The sequence below is a fragment of the Oculina patagonica genome, chromosome 10 (assembly GCF_052425735.1).
Source record: "Oculina patagonica isolate OP01 chromosome 10, crgOcupat, whole genome shotgun sequence".
Classification (NCBI taxonomy): Eukaryota; Metazoa; Cnidaria; class Anthozoa; order Scleractinia; family Oculinidae; genus Oculina; species Oculina patagonica.
In genome coordinates, this window is record NC_135767.1 from 2,978,167 (window position 1) to 2,997,149 (window position 18,983).

General features: G+C 36.9%; 2 protein-coding genes across 3 annotated transcripts; both read right to left on the minus strand.

Annotated features, from left to right (window-relative positions):
* Positions 1-1,619: 1,619 nt before the first annotated feature.
* Positions 1,620-7,825, minus strand: LOC144627999 (gamma-aminobutyric acid receptor subunit alpha-3-like). Of its 2 annotated transcripts, none has more exons than XM_078486038.1 (9): positions 7,759-7,825; positions 6,634-6,746; positions 5,512-5,600; positions 5,327-5,394; positions 4,611-4,831; positions 4,036-4,118; positions 3,593-3,721; positions 2,723-3,054; positions 1,620-2,041 (listed from the first exon to the last, which is right to left on the minus strand). In XM_078486038.1, exons 2-9 carry the CDS (start codon positions 6,711-6,713, stop codon positions 1,733-1,735), a joined length of 1,311 nt encoding a protein of 436 aa, XP_078342164.1. In that variant the 5' UTR covers positions 6,714-6,746; positions 7,759-7,825; the 3' UTR covers positions 1,620-1,732. The 2 variants fall into 2 exon arrangements, with proteins under 2 accessions (XP_078342164.1, XP_078342163.1); XM_078486037.1 differs by having other exon boundaries at positions 2,714-3,054.
* A 2,158-nt stretch (positions 7,826-9,983) lies between these two features.
* On the minus strand, positions 9,984-17,592 carry LOC144629343 (gamma-aminobutyric acid receptor subunit alpha-5-like). The gene is made up of 9 exons (XM_078487580.1): positions 17,505-17,592; positions 14,463-14,544; positions 14,074-14,148; positions 13,901-13,967; positions 13,042-13,262; positions 12,364-12,446; positions 11,689-11,823; positions 10,888-11,237; positions 9,984-10,700 (listed from the first exon to the last, which is right to left on the minus strand). Exons 2-9 carry the CDS (start codon positions 14,537-14,539, stop codon positions 10,389-10,391), a joined length of 1,320 nt encoding a protein of 439 aa, XP_078343706.1. The 5' UTR covers positions 14,540-14,544; positions 17,505-17,592; the 3' UTR covers positions 9,984-10,388.
* Positions 17,593-18,983: the final 1,391 nt, after the last annotated feature.

Consider the following 18,983-nt stretch of genomic DNA (forward strand, 5'->3'; position numbering starts at 1 on the left):
ATAAAGTGTGGTGCCTTTTCCTTGAATGATTTTAGTAATTCATTATCAAGTAGTAATAGTATACGGGTAGAAGAAGGACGAAAACGTGTTGTTACGTTGAAGATGCTATACCTAAAATTACTTCTCTTTGTTTCTCAGCAAGGTTGATAGCTACTGGTAGGAATGATTATGGCGAAGACTTAAAAACCCTGCATGAAAACAGAATTCAATCCAATTTATATTGAAGAATTCAAGTACATCAAGTACTTCAAAGTATACTTGACTTGATGGTTAATGTTACGCGGTCAACACTTACCTAATATCGCGTACTTTCCACGTTAAGAAACGAAGGTAATCAGTATTCGAGACTGTTTCAGTGTGATGAAGTAAAAACAAAAATGAGTTCTTCTAGCATTGTTTTACCTCCTGTGATGCGATGCTATTGAAAAAGAATGATTAGAAAGGCTCCTTTTGTGAAATGCAAATACAGAAACAGCATGTTATTACGGAATATGATTGTTATCCAGCTGTTCTTTTATTATGTCCACCTCTCACTTGTGGCTGGATTGTTATCTCGGAAAAAAATAAATGGCGCATTAATTAGAAGAACGTGATGAATTTAAAACTGGCGTTAAAAATGGCGTTTTCATGCTATTTAAAGGAAATTTTGGTTATATTCATTACTATCTTAAAGTTAAGCAATTGAAACCTGTTTTAAATAATTTTGGACGGCAGAGAAAACAAATGCCAGTAATTTAAAGCCATTTAAGGTATCCACAATAAAGTGGGAAGATCATGTATGGTACGTCTTAAAGGTTATTTTTGATACAGGAAAAAATTATATATTTCATTTCAGTTGATGTTGTACCTTTGTTATAAAAGAGCACTGACTGTAATAAAGCAATCGTTTATTTTACCTTCGAGTAGATGGTTATTTTTGCTATCTTAATGAAGTCTTATGAGGAAATAAAGCCACAACAAAACTGGCACCTGCCTTTATATATACTTAAACTGACTAGTCGCCTCAACAGTCCAGCTACTTCTGGCCATAAATCCCATCGACGATACGAACGCTTCCTCTACGAAAACAGTTTACTCAAAAGATCATCAGCGCTTCAAAACCTAACAGCACAAAAAAATAAAACGCTGTTACATCTTGAAACAGTCACATTTTGTTTTCAATTATCAGCTTCGTTGCTAATCAATTCTTAACTAAAATTATTGAGACTAGAATGCGAGTCATTTCATATTATTACCTTTATTACCCTTTTAAAGGAATCACTTTAAAAATTTCTGCGGTATACATATCTTTAAACTGCGGTCAAAATACGTTAAACCGGTTGAGGTTTATCACTTGCACACATTCAGAGTACATTTTGGCAACATTTTTTTTATAAATTAACCCAGTTACCCAGTTTTAACCCAGTTACTATGGCTTTGTGGAAAACCGACAAAATTTCATAAATTTTAATGGGAATGACCTGACTGACTACACAAGACTCAAAATCAAACGATATGTTTCAATTTTTTTTCTTCTTTTAATTTTTCGACAATATTAGTTTATATCAATACCGATGACATGTTATGATGAATAAAATTAACTAAAGGAATAGTCAGCATGCAGTATGGAACAAAAAATTAAAAAAGAAAAAACAATTATTCCATCAAACTCCACCCACACAAACATTACAAACGTATTGGTTTGAGTTCCCAGGTCTGGTCCATACATAATATATTTTAATTGATATTTTTTCTAATTTGTAAACGAATAATGACACCAATAAACAATGTTGAAAATTAAAAAGATAAGCGGAAACAGCGCCCGTGATATCTTGTCAATTAAATCAGCAGTATCATCTACTTTGCAAGGCATTTTGTGACCTATAAACGAAGTATCTTCACGCGTAACTCTTTCAGTATTTGAGAGACATCCATGGTTAGGAATCTCATCATCTTGATGTTTATTGTCGTTAAGTGCAATTGAAGTAGTTGCTTCATATTCGCCAGCATGAAATGACGCCTTAACTGTTGGCGGTGACTTTGTATTTGCAGAATCTTTTTCCTGTTAAAAAAGAAGGGTAATTAGAGAAGGGGCGCTTATTTTTATCTTATCTTTTGACCGCAGTATGTATCCCAATGTAGTGAACAAAGTCCTCAACTATCGACCAAAATTTGGTTATTTCATCTCCATAGATAAATGGCTAAATATACATTCTTAAAGACAACTTGTTCAAGCAAATTGTGTTTATTTATTAACAATAGGGGGCTTACTCCAGAAGCAGTGCCTATTGCTTTAATTAAGCAATTATTCACAGTGGAGGTGGATAGTTGTGGATATCCACTTCATTAACTGACACTGAAGTGAATAATTATTTGAGTATATACCACACAAGATGAATAACTAGCAGACCAAAAAATCACTTTTGGTAAACAAAGTGACACGCGAAGGCAGTTTGTTTCTCTTTAGCTGTCCGGAGGTAAAAAGTACTTTGCTAATCACCTCCGAGTTAACAAATCAGCGCGCGCAAAAAGCACTATTCACTTGTGTGGTATATACTAAGGGTGTTTATTATAGTATGGATGCTTGTTACCAAGGAAAACCCTTCACAGTGGTGCTTAATGGAAAAAGGGGCCAAATCACAACGTTACGGTACCGAATAAGGGGATTTTGTAAGTTACCTGACCTTCTAAGAGTCAAAATTATTTTCAACAACTTAGCAATATATTCACAAACCTCGATCACCTTTCTTTTATTGCCACCTAGCCAAACGATAAACACGATCATGCATTCCACCAAGGACAAGAACGCAAAAGCAAATGACACCAACAGAAACCAGTCCAGAGCCTTTGGGTAACTGACTCGTGGCATGGTACCATTGATGGATCCAAGAAGAAACATGATGGTTAAGATGGTGGTAATTCCCAGAGCCATTCTGTTGCCCATGTCTGTCTTATCCATCCAGAACACAATCCAGCTTAGAGCTACGACAAAGATGCCTGGAAGATAGACTTGAATGAGGTAGTATCCCATGCGGCGCTTGAAGAAATAAGTCACCGTTATCGTGGAGAAATTTCCTGAAATAAGGACAGGCGTTTTGTTAGTAAATTATTCACTTTTGAAGAGCCTTGTTATAAAAACGTGATTTTGATGATGAAGAAGAAAAAGAAAAAAAAAACTTTATAAGTTTTTTCTAAACCACATAGCTAGGGAAGTTTCCCCTACTAATTTGGGAACACAAAATGGCATTTCAATATGCCCATATATCCTATACGTTTTCGTGAGCGAACAGTTATCGGAAACCAAAACTGTCCTTTGCACAGTGGATACAGTGGGGTTCAAAGTTAGTTTGTAGGAATATCACTCTGACACATTAAACCAGGATAAGATCAGAATCCCAACTGGTAGGAAGCTAACGAGCGATTTGCAAGGGGATGAACGCGAGACCTCACCCCGAGGTCAAGGGAAGGGGGCTTGCACCTGACACCTCCAGATTACCGAAGACCAGTGCCCTAACTTCCCTCCTTGTCTTTCTTTCGTTGTAATATCGACAATTATGAAAAAAAAAAAACAATTCTATGATTATGCACTGCCAGATTGAAAAGTATGATTTACCTATTTTGAAGATATTTACAGATGTCGACAGTGAGGCCCTGCAAAAGTCAAATTGCGCCATTTGAGTCGCCTCCACTTCCACTTCTTTGTACTTCCATTTGTAAATGATATCCTCCGTTGTATAAGCATCTTGTTAACAAGACATAAAATAAGTTCAAGGAGATATTAGTAAACAAAAATTGCTTTGTTACGTAACTGAAAGCCTTTAAGTGTGCACCAGTCCAGTATTCATTTGGCGAGCCCCGATTGGTTAACGCAATCGATATAAACAGAAGTTTCCAAACTGAGCGCAAACTTATTTTGACAATACAACAATCTTAGCTTTAAGATAACATTCTCATTTTTTCTCTCAGGAAAAATTTAGCATATGCTTAGTTATAGAAGATGGGAAAGCGTATTGGATTGGAAAAATCAAATCATTACTGATTAGTAAACTGACTTACAACTGCCAATTTTAAGAAAACATTCCTGGGAGTCAAACGGGAAATGACGAAGATCCATTTCACAAGACGCTAGGAAAGTCACCCTGGAAGAAAAATTGATAGTGTTTTAGTTTTTGATGAGGCCTTTAACTGAATTGCACAACAGAGCCCACACTATATCTTATATCTCATTTAAGCCTTTTGGAAAAGATCCTGAGCAAAAAGTAGGAATAAGCAAGCTAATTGCTGTATAAAAATGTAAAAGGTAAAGCCTGCTTAAGAGCCAAGTAGCTCATCAGGCCGGAGCTTAGTCCCAGTTTCTGTACCATTAAGCGGCTAGGAGTTTTTGTACGCCCCCTTGGATGGGATGCTAGTCCATCGCAGGGTTACTCTCAGCAGTTAATTCGCCGGTACCCATTTATACACCTGGGTGGAGAGAGGCACTATGAAAGTAAAATACATTGCTCAAAAACAGATACAACGCATGCGCAGTGCACCGGCTAGGGATCGAATCCGGACCTCTCTATCCGCGGAGTCCGGCGCACTTTACACCGTTGTATAAACTGTCCTCTATATATCATAACATTAGCACAGACCCTTTCGTGTAGAGCACATTGCCCTGAACATCAACCAAAACTTTGCTGTGCACTGCAGAATCTGGCAGCATTAAATTGGAATCACGTGCATTATAACAGAAGGGGTCTGGTAACCAGAGACGGTTAATGTTCTCTCCTTTTATGGTAATCGCCTTGTCAAGCTTTCCAGCGAGTCTTTCGTCCTTCCATTGCTGTCGCAAATAACCAAATACCTTGAATTCCTGAAGGAAATATTTTATCATTATTTTCGTATCATTTTTTTTTTATTTTATCAATTTTTCTCGAATGAACTTTTTACATTGATCTACCACGCGACCGCGATATTTTTTTTTTGTTTGGAATTGTCCACAATTTGATGTCATAGAAACTTATGGTATGACAACTTGATAACTGGTCCTTAAGATCAGAATGATATAATAAGGGTTTTGAAAGTTCGATATACGCCTTTCATATCTTGACGTGCTTCTGTTTGGAAACTATATATTCTAAAAAAAAGTAGCTATATTACAAGTCATCCTTTTAACCGTTTCTTATAAGTGTTCTCTAGAATTCACCCTAACTTGCCGAACAAGTGTTTTTAGGAACACGGCAATCTCACAGTTTCTAAGCAATCAAGAATTTCTGTCTGCTTGCTTGTAATTACAAGCATATGTGTTGTTTTCTTCGCCCCTAACCACCTGTTTTTTATCCATTCTTTTACTATGTATTGGACTTACCATGTTTGCCTCCTCTATATTGCCAAATGATTCAACGTAAAGATCTGTCAGAATTTCTATTGGTCGCGCTATAAGGTAAAATGCAAGCAAATTAATTTATGAAATTTTTTAATTTCAAAATTTAAAATTTAAAACTTAAAATTTTAAATTTTAAAATTGATAATGAGATTATAAGTTTGTCCTACCTCCAAAGCTAGGACGCACGACGTGGTCGTAATCAGAAAATAATCTTGTCAAGACAGATTTAGAACTGCTGTTTTCTTTGGTTGAGCCGCTGTGGATGCAAAGAAAGCGAAAATGGATAAGGTGTTAGAGTGATGTTGAAACAGGTGATTTTTAAAAGAGCAGAAATAAAGGCCGTTACACAAAATAACTGCCGGATATTCCATACATACTAGTATGTATTATTTAAAAGAGTGCCAATCAAATTCATTCATTACTGGAGTCGAAGGTAAAGCAATGAATTAAACATTTTACTATTAAGCCAATCAGACGAATTCTTAGAACTTTGGGAAAATTGGGCGTCTTATTAACCGTAATTTGTTTGCTTCAGGACTTAAATCAAGTTTTAATTATTTTCATTTGTTAGTCTGCCTGTTCTTTTCAAAACAAGATGTGAAGCTGCGTAAGCCGTTAGAGATGGAGCCAAAAAAATCTTCTCGTTCTGCCGGATGTGAAGTCTTTTATTTCTCGTATTCTTGTTCGCCACGCCGCAGTGTGCGCAAATTAGTGTTGTGGCTGATTCCACTGGCGGGCACGTTATTTATTAAGTTGTTGTCCAAGGCGATGCAGTGACTTGTCTCTCTACATAACTACAGTCCTTGTGTAAATTAGGAGCTAAGAAAAAAGGAGGTAAACTCAGACTCATTTCAATAGAATGCATGAAAAGAAGCAAGCTGCGAGTAAACCCTTTTCTCCAAAGACAAAACCTACGAAAGTTGATATAGTTTTAACTCACTTTAGTCTGTGAATAAAGCTACTGAGCAGTATTACGTTTATTATGCTGTAAATGGTTTGAATCTAACTACTTTTTAGATATGTGGGTGAACTTCTAGTGTGTGCCCATTGAGATAGAAGTTACTAGGCAGTAATTTCATGTGGTTATGCTTATTATATATATGCTGTACAAGGTGGATTTAACTTTTAATCGCCCTTGGTTGAAGCCCAAGGGTGTGACCTTTGCTGAACAGTACTTTCATATCGTACAGTATTTCACATAATAAGACTTAGGGTATTTAGTTTGAACTTGAGCAATATTGTGAGGAACTAATCTCGAGAAACAAATTAATAGATCCAATCGTACTTACAATTTTACAGTCAGGATGAAAGTAAGTATAACACCAATAACCTGACGGGAGGACAATCTTCCAACCGAGCTTATTGCCATGTTTATTATGGAGTTCGAGTTAGAGGAAGCTACCTATAATTGTAGTAATGATAATAGTAGTAATTTCAGTTATAACAAATTGTTAATTGCTTACTACAGAGTATGATTATTGAGGTTTTGTTATCCATATATAATCCGTTGGGTCTGAGCCTACTCGAGACTTTACAGAGGCCTTAAAAAGGCTTTATAGTCTAAAGTGTCAGTGGTCTCCTCGTCCCCCCTTTGGGTGTTGGAAAATGGAGACGGCCTCCTTTAAAGAATAAAAGCTTTAATGATTCCCTTGAAAATGCTAGAAACATTACGTTGGCGATAGAAATGTTTAGACTGGTATTGGAACTCGAATTCATGATGAATGGTGCCGTGTAATTTTAATTTAATAATCTATCATTATGAGAATAAGGAAATATCGATTTAAGGCGACATATTAAGGTTTTCATTTTAATATTACATAGAAAATAATTTTGTAAGATTAATTTTCACGGGCATTCATTATTCAAGTTTGCACGCTCACCATAAATTATCAAGCACAACCATTCAATATACTCTTTTTGTACAAGAACCATTTTTATAAGAACATTGAGGCATAGATTTGCCCCCAATTTTAAGAAAATCTATGGGCTAAAATAAGAACATCCTCAGGCACAGCCAAATTTTACGCGTTCTTATATAAAAAAAATTGTATCATCTGCGTAGATGATATCCTTCTATAACATCCTAGAACACATAACATTTCTCTTATTTTATGATATCTGAGTGTACGACCACGAAATCCATGCAGACTTGACTAGTCAATGAATGAATGATAGCTCATATATGAAATAATTTGGATCAGATTTCGATAAGAATTATTTTATAATTTTTTGGTTTAAATATATCTCGAACAAAATGATGAAATGATGCTTGATCATTGTACCATGTGGGCTTTTACTAAGCAAATCCGAAACGATCTGCAAAAAGCCCAAATAGATGTTTTCTTTATTACAAAACAGCTGTGAGATACATTTCTAAGTGAATATTTATAATAAACACAAACATTGGAACTCACCCTTATTCGTCATGTTTCCTCCCTGAAAAAAAAATGCGACTTACACTGCATAGCGTCTGGCAAAAACAGCCAAGCAGTTGAGAAATTACAAAAGTATGAGAAGCGGATCATTTAAACATGCATTAAAAATACATAAGTCTCCGGAACAACAATTATCTGTTTAGAAAACAAAAATTCACTAAATTTGTAGTAAGAATTGCCAAGGAAAAAAAAGTGCCCAACATCTGGACGCACGGATGTTACTTTGCTGTCAATAAAAATTTAAAAGCAAGCTAAAAAACGAGTATGTTCTATCGATGAAGATGTTTAGGAAATTTATGCACGTTTTGTCTGTTACCTACTTACAAAGTGCTAAGAACAAAACCACACACTGACCCGAAGAAAATTTAGAATAAACCAGATTAAGATCAAATGTGGCATTGGTTGCGAGTTTCTCGTTGCAACACCTTATAAAATAGCATTGAATTATGAAATTGTTTACGCTGAATTTTTTATCAGGCCAATATCTTAAAGTGCAAATGTAATTCATTTTTAATTGTCGCAAAAAAGCTGTCATAAAAAAATGTTTGCCTGAGAAGTAAAAGTAATAATTGTGGATATTGTGATGTTAATAGAACTTTAAAAAAAGTTCTTCCCAAACATCTCACGGAACACGAAAACGCAAAGAGTGCATCGCATTGGATACATTTTTAGCCAGGAATCGTTAAAAATAAAAAAGGCAAGGATTGTAAACCCAACAAAAACGAAAAATATTATATTTATCAAAAATTGTGTGTTAGTACATTGCTAATCAAGACATATGGTAAACAATATGGTTTCGAGTCCAATTTAACTAATTTTAACGAGAAAATTCTTCAAAGAGTATTTACAGTTGGCTGCGTGCATGCATCCGCAGGGCTTTTGAACAAATTCATCTTTCGAACAAAAATTGCTGTAGGAAAATTATCAAAAGCAAAACAACATGTTTTTTTGCGACCATGATTAGTGTGGGAGTTTGAAAGACAAATCTCTGAAAAGATATGGAACTTGTTAGAACTGACAGAATAAAACTAGATAGAATTAAATCGAGCGGAGTATTTCCGTTGGGTACTTCTGTATTTCATAGCCATTGAGTTCAAACTAAACTTAAAAAGCAAGCCGCTTTGTTGATCTCTTCTGCAGTTATTTCCTTTTCGTTGTTAGAGTTCGTTGTGAACTTTTATACAATACGATGTTTCATCATACAATTTTCCACTTTTGGTTTGGGTGTTGCTTGCTCGGCATGTTTAAAAAAGTTCCCTTAAAAAAGTATACTCAAACATGTCACTAAAAACTCTGAAATAGGGGCTATTGATTTGGTGCCATGTGTTTGGTTTTAAATAGGGTATCACTATGTCTTTACAAAAACCTTCAAGGCAGCACATGCATTTTCGATGAGTGGAGTTTGTTTTATGATGGAACAGCTGCGAAGGGATATCCAGACTTTTCTTCTTATTGTGGACACTCGCAGGCTAAAGCGCTAGTTTATAGACAGACGTCAAGGAAAGCATCTTCTTACTTTACGACCTCTAACTATTAAACGAAAACCACTTGGAAATTACTAAATACGATCAAATTTTATTCTCACCAAAATACTTTATTTTACATAGCTTAATATCAGTCTAAAACGCTTAAAATAATAAAAAAAGGTATATACAAAAGGAAAAAAAGCTACTTGAGCCTGACAACCTATATATCAGTATAGGTAGGTTTTCTTGAACTTAGTCACCCACAACCGGCGGCACTGTACAACATACGTATAACGGTTTCCATAGCACAAAGCGACCAAACACCTTGCTACGTACTCACTAAAATGGACGCTAATCCATCGCAGGCTACCGTACCCTTGGGTATCTTTTTGTCAGATCGGCTTCGCAGTTCGCAGTTACCCATGTATACTCGTGGGCGAAGAAAAGCACTGTGAGAGTAAAGTGTTTCTCTTGGCCCAGTGTCGTGCTCGACTCAAGCAGTCCAACCCGGACTTTTTATAGTAATATTAAAGCCTGGTTTTCACTAGCGACGCAAGCACAAGCGGGATCACACAAAAAAGACAAATTTTAATCCTTGTGCTTGTGCGCGCCGCAAGCACAAACACAAGCTTCCAAAAGTGCAATGCGCTTGTGCTTTTGCTTGAGACGAATTTAATAAGAGCTGTTATCCTTGCGCTTGTGCTTGCGTCGCTAGTGAAAACCAAGCTTAACTCTACTTTTTACTTACCCAAAAATGCTTGCAAAATTAGTGTAATGTTTGTGTTTAAAGCACTTTAGACAAGTAAACTCTTTAGGGGAACAGATTACTTTAGGTACTCAACTGACAACGAACCACACTACCTAGTCGATATTATTTGGATCAAAGGCGATCACGAGAACTGTAGTACGTGAAAACAAAAGGAGAATCTAATCACCCTTCTGTTCATCTGCGTAAACAAAGTCTACGATAGGCTTGATATATATTCTCCGTATTGGACTAGAACTAACTTGCAATGAAAACTACTGCTGAAGAATATATGTCATTTTCATTTGAAAAGAAGATTCCCTGTATTAGCGCCAGCTTTCATTGCAAGCGTGGTCCAGTTCAACCGAGAATACGAAAATGGCCCATTCTGCCGTCAGTTAATAATAAATCCAGTAGAAAATATTGTAGCCAATGAAGACCAGTGGAAACAACACACGTGACGCCTTGTCAATTGCGTCCGCTATCTTTGACATCTTTTTGTTTTCAGTGCTGCTATCCAGTGGCCCGTCATCCACCACGGTCTTGTTAGCTTTGGTTGCTCTGTAAACCATTTCAAGGTCATCATCAGTACCCATATTTGTAACACCAGGGATGTGGCCATTGGCTGAGGGAGAATTGACGTCATTCTTGGAGCCAATCACTGATTTAAATGACGTGGACATTCTTTTCGAGAGAGGAATTTTCTCTTTCTAGAACAAAAAAAAAGCAAAAGAAACCATAATTGCTATGCAAAGGTTAACTATAACGTCCAAGTTCAGTGTATTTCCAGGTAAAACCAAGCAGCTAGCGAAAGGAAACGTACCAATATAAATTCTTAAAAGACAGTGGTTACACAACGGTGAAGTTAACATACTAGTATGTACGCACACAACTTACCTTGATTTTAATCTCATCCTCGTCTTGATTGGCTCTCGATGCAAAAACGTACACGATTATGCATTCAATCAAGGTGATAAACACAAAGCTGAATGACACCAGCAGATACCAGTCCAAAGCCTTTGGGTAGCTGACTTTAGGCAAGTTGCCGTTGAGAGATCCAAGGAGAAACATGATGGTTAAGATTGTGGTGATTCCCAGCGCCATTCTGTTTCCAATATCATCTTTCTCCATCCAGAAAACAATCCAACTTAGCGTCACGACGAAAATGGTAGGAAAATACACTTGAATGAGAAAGTAGCCGATGCGCCGCTGAAAGGAAAACGTGGCTGTTATTGTTGAGAAATTCCCTGCAAAAAGATAAGAATACAAAACTGTTTTAACACCCGCACAATATTGCTGGCGGAGCATGCCAGTCCTGTTGTTTAAAATAACGTCATAGAGATGCTGAATCAAGAAGGCAAGAAGACGGAACCTGTAGCTGTCGTTCTTTTTTTTCTGTGATTTAGGTAGTGAGATAGTTATTGAATAGTCAAAGGGCGGGAAATGGTTGATAACTTTGCTACGATATTGTGCGTTAGGTTGCACGGTAAATATTGGAGAATCACATGGAAATTAACCGTTCGATTCATACGTTGGAAGAATAGAAAACTATTCATCTTCTGCAATAATGCGTGCAAAGTTGCGCACCGTCCACAGCAACATAACTGGCACACGAAGCAATTCAAAATTAGAATAATAAATGGGAAATTATGATCGAAATAGACAGTTGTGGATGCAATGTTTGATCTGACTGCTGACCTACACTGAAGACATCTACATGCGTCGTTAACTTGGAGCCCTTGTATTCGAACTGAGCCATTTCTGTGTTTCCAACAACCACTTCAGTTGCTCCAGGGACCCACTCGTAGATGATGTCTCTTGTGGAATATGCATCTGTGAAGAAGGAAAAAGGAAAAGAAAACATGTCAAGAACGATGGCAGGAGTGCAATGTTCAACAATCATGGTCCGATCCTGATCTCATGTTCCCGAGTCGGACACTGTTCTCATATAAAGGAGGCTGGCAACAGTAACTAGCAAATTCCGTACAGAAGATTCAGAGCCACCTTTAAGTTTTCGATAATTTAAGGTGGCTCTGAATTCCCTTTACAGAATTTTTTTGACCTTAACCTGCTGATTTACTCTTTTTTGAGTTGAAAGCATTATGGGTGTTTTTAACAGATTATACTGTATCCATGGTATGGTATTACAACAAGAAAATGACTACACCCTGGTTGGGTATTCGTTTGATTCCATTGTTAATAATAGTATCAGCTGTTTACAGCCGCCCTAAACTCATAAGATGGAAATTCTCAAGTCTGTTTTACATCAGGACCACTGTTCACAATTTTCCACTATCCTGACATATAATGTATATTGAGAAATTCTAGCATGGAATGTCGTTTGTCTCACAATCTTACAAGATCGACACTTACAACTTCCAAACTTGAGTGAGCACTCTTGAGAGTCCAATGGAAAATGCCTCAGATTCATCACGCAGGAAGCAAGCAAAACTACTCTGCAATACAGAAGACATTAATGCGAATATTTTAACTTCAAACATTTACACTTATAGTATGTTTGAATCTATATTAACAAGAGCTGTCGAACTCGACAACTCAAGGGTCTCGCAAGTTCTCACATGAATGGCTCGCTACCGTTTGAGAGAACAATAGATCTAGAAGAAACAACAGGAATAAATGCCCCTTGCCCCCATAACAATAGCAACTGCTTCACTAGACGACCTACACTAGAGGACTATGATACAAACTAGAAGCTTGCGAGATCTGCTACACTTCGCCGGTACCCATTTGTAACCTTCCTTGGAAAAAGCCCCACCGGGGGGAGAGTGGTGAGGTGAAAGTGTCTTGCCCAAGAGCACAACGTAGTGAATTAGAGAGAACCGATAACTTTCCTCTGGCTGTTTGCTATTTGCTTTGAAAAATCCCCATTGTTGCAAATATGCTCTAATTGGTAAAATAATTCTTCCCTTATCTGAACTACATTTGTGTTCGTGTACTCAGTGATAAAGTAAAAAGCTTGAGAAACGTGAATACTCAAGTCAATCTCTGTTTCGAGCTGCAAATGCGCCCCTGTCAGAATTTTTAACTTACCCTTTGCTGTACACTATATCTCCACTGGGTTGAATGTGTACGAAGTTATGGATTTCTTCGTTTGGCATGACCATGTTCGTTTCACGTGCGTTATAACAGAAGGGATCTGGGACCCAAATGTTGTCGATCTCACCTCCTTTTATGGTAAAGGTACTGTTGAGCTTCCCGGCGAGCCGTGAGTCTCTCCATAATTGTCGAAAATAACTGTATACTCTGAATTCCTGATGATTAATAAAAAGATATTGATGACAAGGAAGACTGGAAATAAATGATTTTATGTAGCTAGCGACTTAATCCTCTCCCAACTTCCGGTCGGGGGTACTTTCTGCCATCTGGTAAGTCACTTCATGAGTTTTTACATGAAGGTAGGGCGAGCCCATATTTATCATATTCTCACATAGCGGACTCGACTCGAACACATTATTTAGTACTTCAGACTGAGAACCTGAGGGCAAAGTGGCCTCAATGCTTTGCCAACAACTGCTAAGAAAACCTTTTCGTCAAAACATAAGCTTAGCCAGTGAATCTGTATGTCGCACCTTAGCTCACCTTCTTTGATACTGTAGCCCCTGATAATACTAAGCAACAGTGGCGAGAATCTTACACGTTCAAATAACCTGATCTGTGCCAAGGGGAAGGAAATCCTGACAGAAAAACCCCTTACCCCTGATAAAATTAAAATCTGCAAGTACAGTTTATCCGTCATTAGCTAACCCGTTACTGACAACTGGATGGCAATATATTCGCGGAGTATCTTTCTCGGTTACTTGATCAGTGTAATCCACTCGTATATAACGAAAAGATGTTGCCGTATTTTAAGTTGGGCAAACGCAATATGAGTGCAGTGATTGACACATACCATATTAGCCTCTTCGATATTTCCAAAGGATTCGATATAGATACTTGAATGGATGGTCGTGGGTTTCCTTTTTCTGAAAAGGAGAAGAGAAAAAGTATGGAAACATTTTATGATTTTGTATCCCGTCTTATATCCGAAATATTTAAAATAAGTTTTAACAAATATTTATTTACTTACCGAAATCCGGTCTGGTAGCTTTGTCGTAGCCAGAGAAAAGCTTTGAAATCATATCGCCATCGCCAGCAATACTGTTAGAAGTAATTATTACAAGCAAATTATTTCGATCTATTTTATCAGTTATAAATAAGAGACGCATATTTTTCTATTTTTATTGCTTGTTGTACTCTTTATGCCGAAAAAGGTATGGGAGTCAAAGAATAGATTATTATCAACTAGCTCGAGATATCGGATCATATATATAAGACTGATATAGGTAAAAAAAAAAAAGATTCTCTATTTTGACAATGAAATGCATTAAAACCTTCCAACCCGGGAACATAACATAAGTAAGTATAATTGTACAGACCATTATAATTATAAACAAGGATAGGTTAATACTTACAATGCAGGGGATATCAACAGAAGAATAATTACAAAGCTTGACTGAAACAAAGCGTTCTGTGTGGAAAGAACGTTCATCTTTGCTGGAAGAAATAAGTAACAACCAATAGTAAGAGGCTAAGCTAATCCCGTAAGTTGTGATCCAGAAAGTCCGACTAGTACTAGAGACTGGGTTATGATGAGAAAGCTGCACAAACCCGTAGTTGTATAAATAACAATCGAAAAACGGTTAGTATAAAGTTATTGCACTTGATGCAAAGTTTAAAAGGCACTATCACAAGGTTTTCTACAGGTTTGGTCAAAATGGTTGTAAAATTGTGTCTAAGTACACCAAGATGAAGACGTTACGTGAATTATTGAAAGTATTGAAAGGAGAGAAAAATGTGATTAGTTAAAAGCGATTTTTTTTCCACGACACAACTCGGGAAGAATTTGAAAAAGTCTGCCGACTTGTTCAATTTGAGTTCAAAACTTTGAAGATAGGTAACTTAAGAAAACCCCCTTGTTAATAGCTTCAGTGCATGCACAAGCATAATTATTAATGAGACTAGACCATTATTTTTGGGCTTCCATTGATGTAAATACGTATTTTGGCTTTTCACGCTTCAAAGCCATACTCATGATTAGCTAGTGCTCCTTTAATAAGGCTCTGCTTTATAAGAAGTCTCCATGGCAATAAAACATTAGAGATTCTAATGCTCCATTCCCTAACAGCTATAGATCGGCTTATACAACAAATATAATAAACGATTTTGTCGACTCATTAAACAGCATTCGGTTGGTCTCAACTCACAAATAAAATACAGAAAGTTGTAGTATGATGTATGTTTGATAGGAGCACAGAAGTTAAAGAAGGTTATGTCACAATATTTTAACCCTTAATATGCTGAAATTAATTATTCCCAAAAACGCGATTTTTTTAACCGTTAATCGATTTTCTTGGCTCTACGGTCCAAATTTTCTCTAAATTTGCTAAAAATGCACTTTCTGACAATGCAGGAAGATTTTGATGTAATTTCCATGTAAAAATGTACAATGTTTTACTTTGGCGCGTGCGCATAAGCCAAAATTTGGACTTTTTTTTTTTTTTTTTTGCTGAACCGTTCCGATTTTTTTCCTTGCTCCTTTCCTTTTCGTTTTTCTCTGCTTTCTTATTCTCTCTATCTTTTACTCTGTGCACCCCTTCTACTGGCCTGAAAAGTTTTGACCTGAATCAATGGAAAACCCTGGAAAGGAGATCATGATCAAGTACGGGTATTTTGGCCTGTTTTAGCACCAATTTTACACCAAAAACTGATCACGTTTTTTTCGATTAGCTCTGTCGGAATGCAGTCAATATTTGCAACAATAGTCGCCGTTCGTTCCGCTGAATATGTCATGCGTAAACAATGCTATAATTAGATTATTTGAAGTACCACTGTTGCTAATCGTGGCTTGATGTGTGTGTCAGTTTGTTACCATACAGTTGGAGTCAGGGGACTAACAACAAACGCTTTTTGGTATGAACTTAATTTTAGTATTGTTCGTAATGGAGGTTTTGCAAAGTAAAGCAGACAAGACTACGTCATGGACGACAGCGCATCTCGAAAAACTTGGCCAAGTTTTACAAGTTTGTCGTTCGTAATCTGTCTTAATCCTACACAGTCGTAACCATCCTGTTTATTATTTTGGGCTTATAATTACTTATTTGGTGTTTCTCTGCCTTAGAAAACTATTATTTAGATGTTTTTTTTTTTAGGTTTCCGTCAATTTGAAGGTAAATTTTGTACATCAGAAAAATGACAGCACTTAACCCTTAACATGCTAAGCCCGGATTATTCCGGGATTTGGAGGAATGGCCATTCTGCCACTTATGACGTCAGCAATTTACACGTCAGCAGATGTTTGTGATTTGCATCTTATAGAACTTGGATAGATCTTTCCATAGGACTGTCCATCTTCAATATTAAAAACATTCCTGGTTGTAAATTCCATTTGCTGCTTATCAGATGTATCAAACGAAAGCGCAACTGTATAAATTTTTAATTTAATTACTTGACTCGATCCCAGAGAAAAATGTCAAGACAATAATTAATACTGCATTCATACTTACAGTCTATGGATTTAACCCTAGTCTGCGGAGTATTCAAATGGGTTGTGTGCTGCTGTTTGTGTTTCAATATTTTGTCAAATGATTAGATTAGTTTACCAGATTTAAGTAGGCACTTCAAGTTTAAGAGGGTAAAAGAGTTTAAAATCCCTTGCCACGTCATAACCAATCAAACCAAAGTGGCAACTGAAACCGGGTTAACCACAAGGATATTTTTTGACACAGAAAGGAATTCAGTTATTAATGAAGCCTCGGGGGTGTTAAACGTTTGCTTAGCTTTTGGTGTCCTCGCTTACATAATTCGTCAAACTGCTATCAACTCCAAGTAATTGAGTTCAATGCATTTGGTTGCATTTTTACATGCACTTTTCCCATGTACTATACTATCCTTCATGAAAGATTATTTTCGTCCTCTAAACAAGTTAACTATGGTAATTTGAAAAATCAGTCTGGTCGCCATCATAAAAATAAATGTGGTCGATCGACAAGCATCGAGAGCAATTCTATTCGTTAGTGACCCGGCAACCTTTATAACTCAGCAAATTCGTGACTGTAGCATGTTCATTCAAAAACGAAACGGACTATTGACGATTTTGACTCAAGTGAAAGCTAATCAGAAACAAATTTAATGGGGCTACATGGTTAGACGATAAAACACTATTTGTAAGTGTCCTGCAATATTTTAGATGCAAAAGCACATAGAAAGACAAACTTTGTAAAACATGACAGGCTTTTATCATGTGCAACTGAGTGACTAAAGGCGTGCGTGAGATAAGTCAATGGAACGTTAATAACCGACTGCATGTTGTAGTGCAGCTGTCTTCGTTTACTTAGTGACGCAACATTTCATGCGTTCACTTACTTTATCGCTTCTTTGATCACTGTTCTGCTTCAAAAGTAGGATACGTAATCGTGTTATAGGAAAAGCAATACACAAGTTAACACCAAACTCACCAGAGTACGAAGATACGTTTAACAACTTGTGTAGACACGCAAGAAAAATGTCTGGAAGCTATAATTACGTTTCGTGCTTAGAAAAGAGCCGCATGGATTAGTATTTGCATTTTCTACAATACATTTTAGTAGGCTTTTGTTAGCATTAACTGCGGGTGGCCGGCACTTTGATATGAAGATCATGATAAACCACATAAATATTACCAATATAAGCAAGAAATACTAGACTTTCAGTAAACAAATAATAGCTGCTTACTTACTGTAATTAAATTATTTCAAGATCAGATGCTAATTTCCATTCAGTGAACTTTAAAAAAGAACAGTCATTTTCTTCTTGGGTCATCATTATATATCATGCATGACGCTTGATCACGGAAATGAGCTAACGAGCGATATTTTCGTTGGTAATATACCGCCACGTTTTGTGCGTCAATTGTCTTTCCCTATATTAAATGTCTAAATCGGTAATGGCGATTAATTAGGCCAACTAGATCTTTATATATCTATCTGTCTGTCTGTCTGTCTGTCTGTCTATCCGTCCGTCCGTCCTTCCGTCCGTCTGTCTGTCTGTCTGTCTGTCTGTCTGTCTGTCTGCCTGCCTGCCTGCCTGCCTGTCTGCCTGTCTGCCTGTCTGTCTGTCTGTCTGTCTGTCTATCTATCTATCTATCTGTCTGTCTTTGTCGCACTGCCTCAGTCTGTCCGTTTGTATATCTGCCTGTCTGTCAAAAGGTCTCCCTCTCTTTCTGTCTTTCTACCTCCTTTATTTAATTATGTCTGTCTGTCTGTCTGTCTGTGTCCGTCTGTCTATCTGTGTAATATGACTCGTCTAAGCATAAAGAATTCCATTGTGTGGGCCTGGTGAACCTATTACCCACTAGCTATTTCGGAATTAAATTTTTAAAGGGACAACGCAGAGTAAAACCCAGTACTTATTTGTTGCCGGATCTCTCTCAGAACCATTATTCCTTTCATTATAGCACTGGCCCTGAAGAAGACTAGATGTACTAGTTGAAATGTTGGCCCATTAAAAGTGTCCATTGCCAAAGTGCCAGCCATGCATTATAATTAGTATTTCGGAATGTCTGCCATGCAAGGATGGTTTATCAGTGCTGTTAGCTGCAAGGCCAGCGAGAGTTAAGTCTATTGCTAACCATATACTGCATCTATAAGTAGAAAATCCCTTTTGCCTTTATTTATACTCAAGCTCTACTTCACAGCTTAAATCAGCTAACAACACTATGATACAGCAGATATTATTTATTGAAGGATGCATAAAGCCCCTTTCAAATATACACTTAGCTACATGTCTTAACGAAGTCTTCAAATGTGACTTTGAATAGCATATAAACAGATGCTCTTGCAGTCTATTCTAATATTACGATCATTAAAATTATTGAAGACAGCTCCCCTATCTGTGCAGGAAAGAAAAATTAGTTTAACAATTATAGTACCGTACATTCAGACGTTTTTTTTTTTTCA

What these genes read in the sequence shown, in the direction of transcription:
- LOC144627999 (XM_078486037.1), bottom strand. Translation starts at nt 6,713, where the DNA reads ATGGCAATAAGCTCGGTTGGAAGATTGTCCTCCCGTCAGGTTATTGGT. An exon ending in AATGTGCTCTACACGAAAGG is followed by an intron (nt 4,119 to 4,610) that starts GTCTGTGCTAAT and finishes TTTTTCTTCCAG; the next exon opens with GGTGACTTTCCTAGCGTCTT. An exon ending in ATAAAAGAAAGGTGATCGAG is followed by an intron (nt 2,042 to 2,713) that starts GTTTGTGAATAT and finishes CTTTTTTAACAG; the next exon opens with GAAAAAGATTCTGCAAATAC.
- LOC144629343 (XM_078487580.1), bottom strand. Translation starts at nt 14,539, where the DNA reads ATGAACGTTCTTTCCACACAGAACGCTTTGTTTCAGTCAAGCTTTGTA. An exon ending in TGTAGATGTCTTCAGTGTAG is followed by an intron (nt 11,238 to 11,688) that starts GTCAGCAGTCAG and finishes ATCTTTTTGCAG; the next exon opens with GGAATTTCTCAACAATAACA. An exon ending in AGGATGAGATTAAAATCAAG is followed by an intron (nt 10,701 to 10,887) that starts GTAAGTTGTGTG and finishes TTTTTGTTCTAG; the next exon opens with AAAGAGAAAATTCCTCTCTC.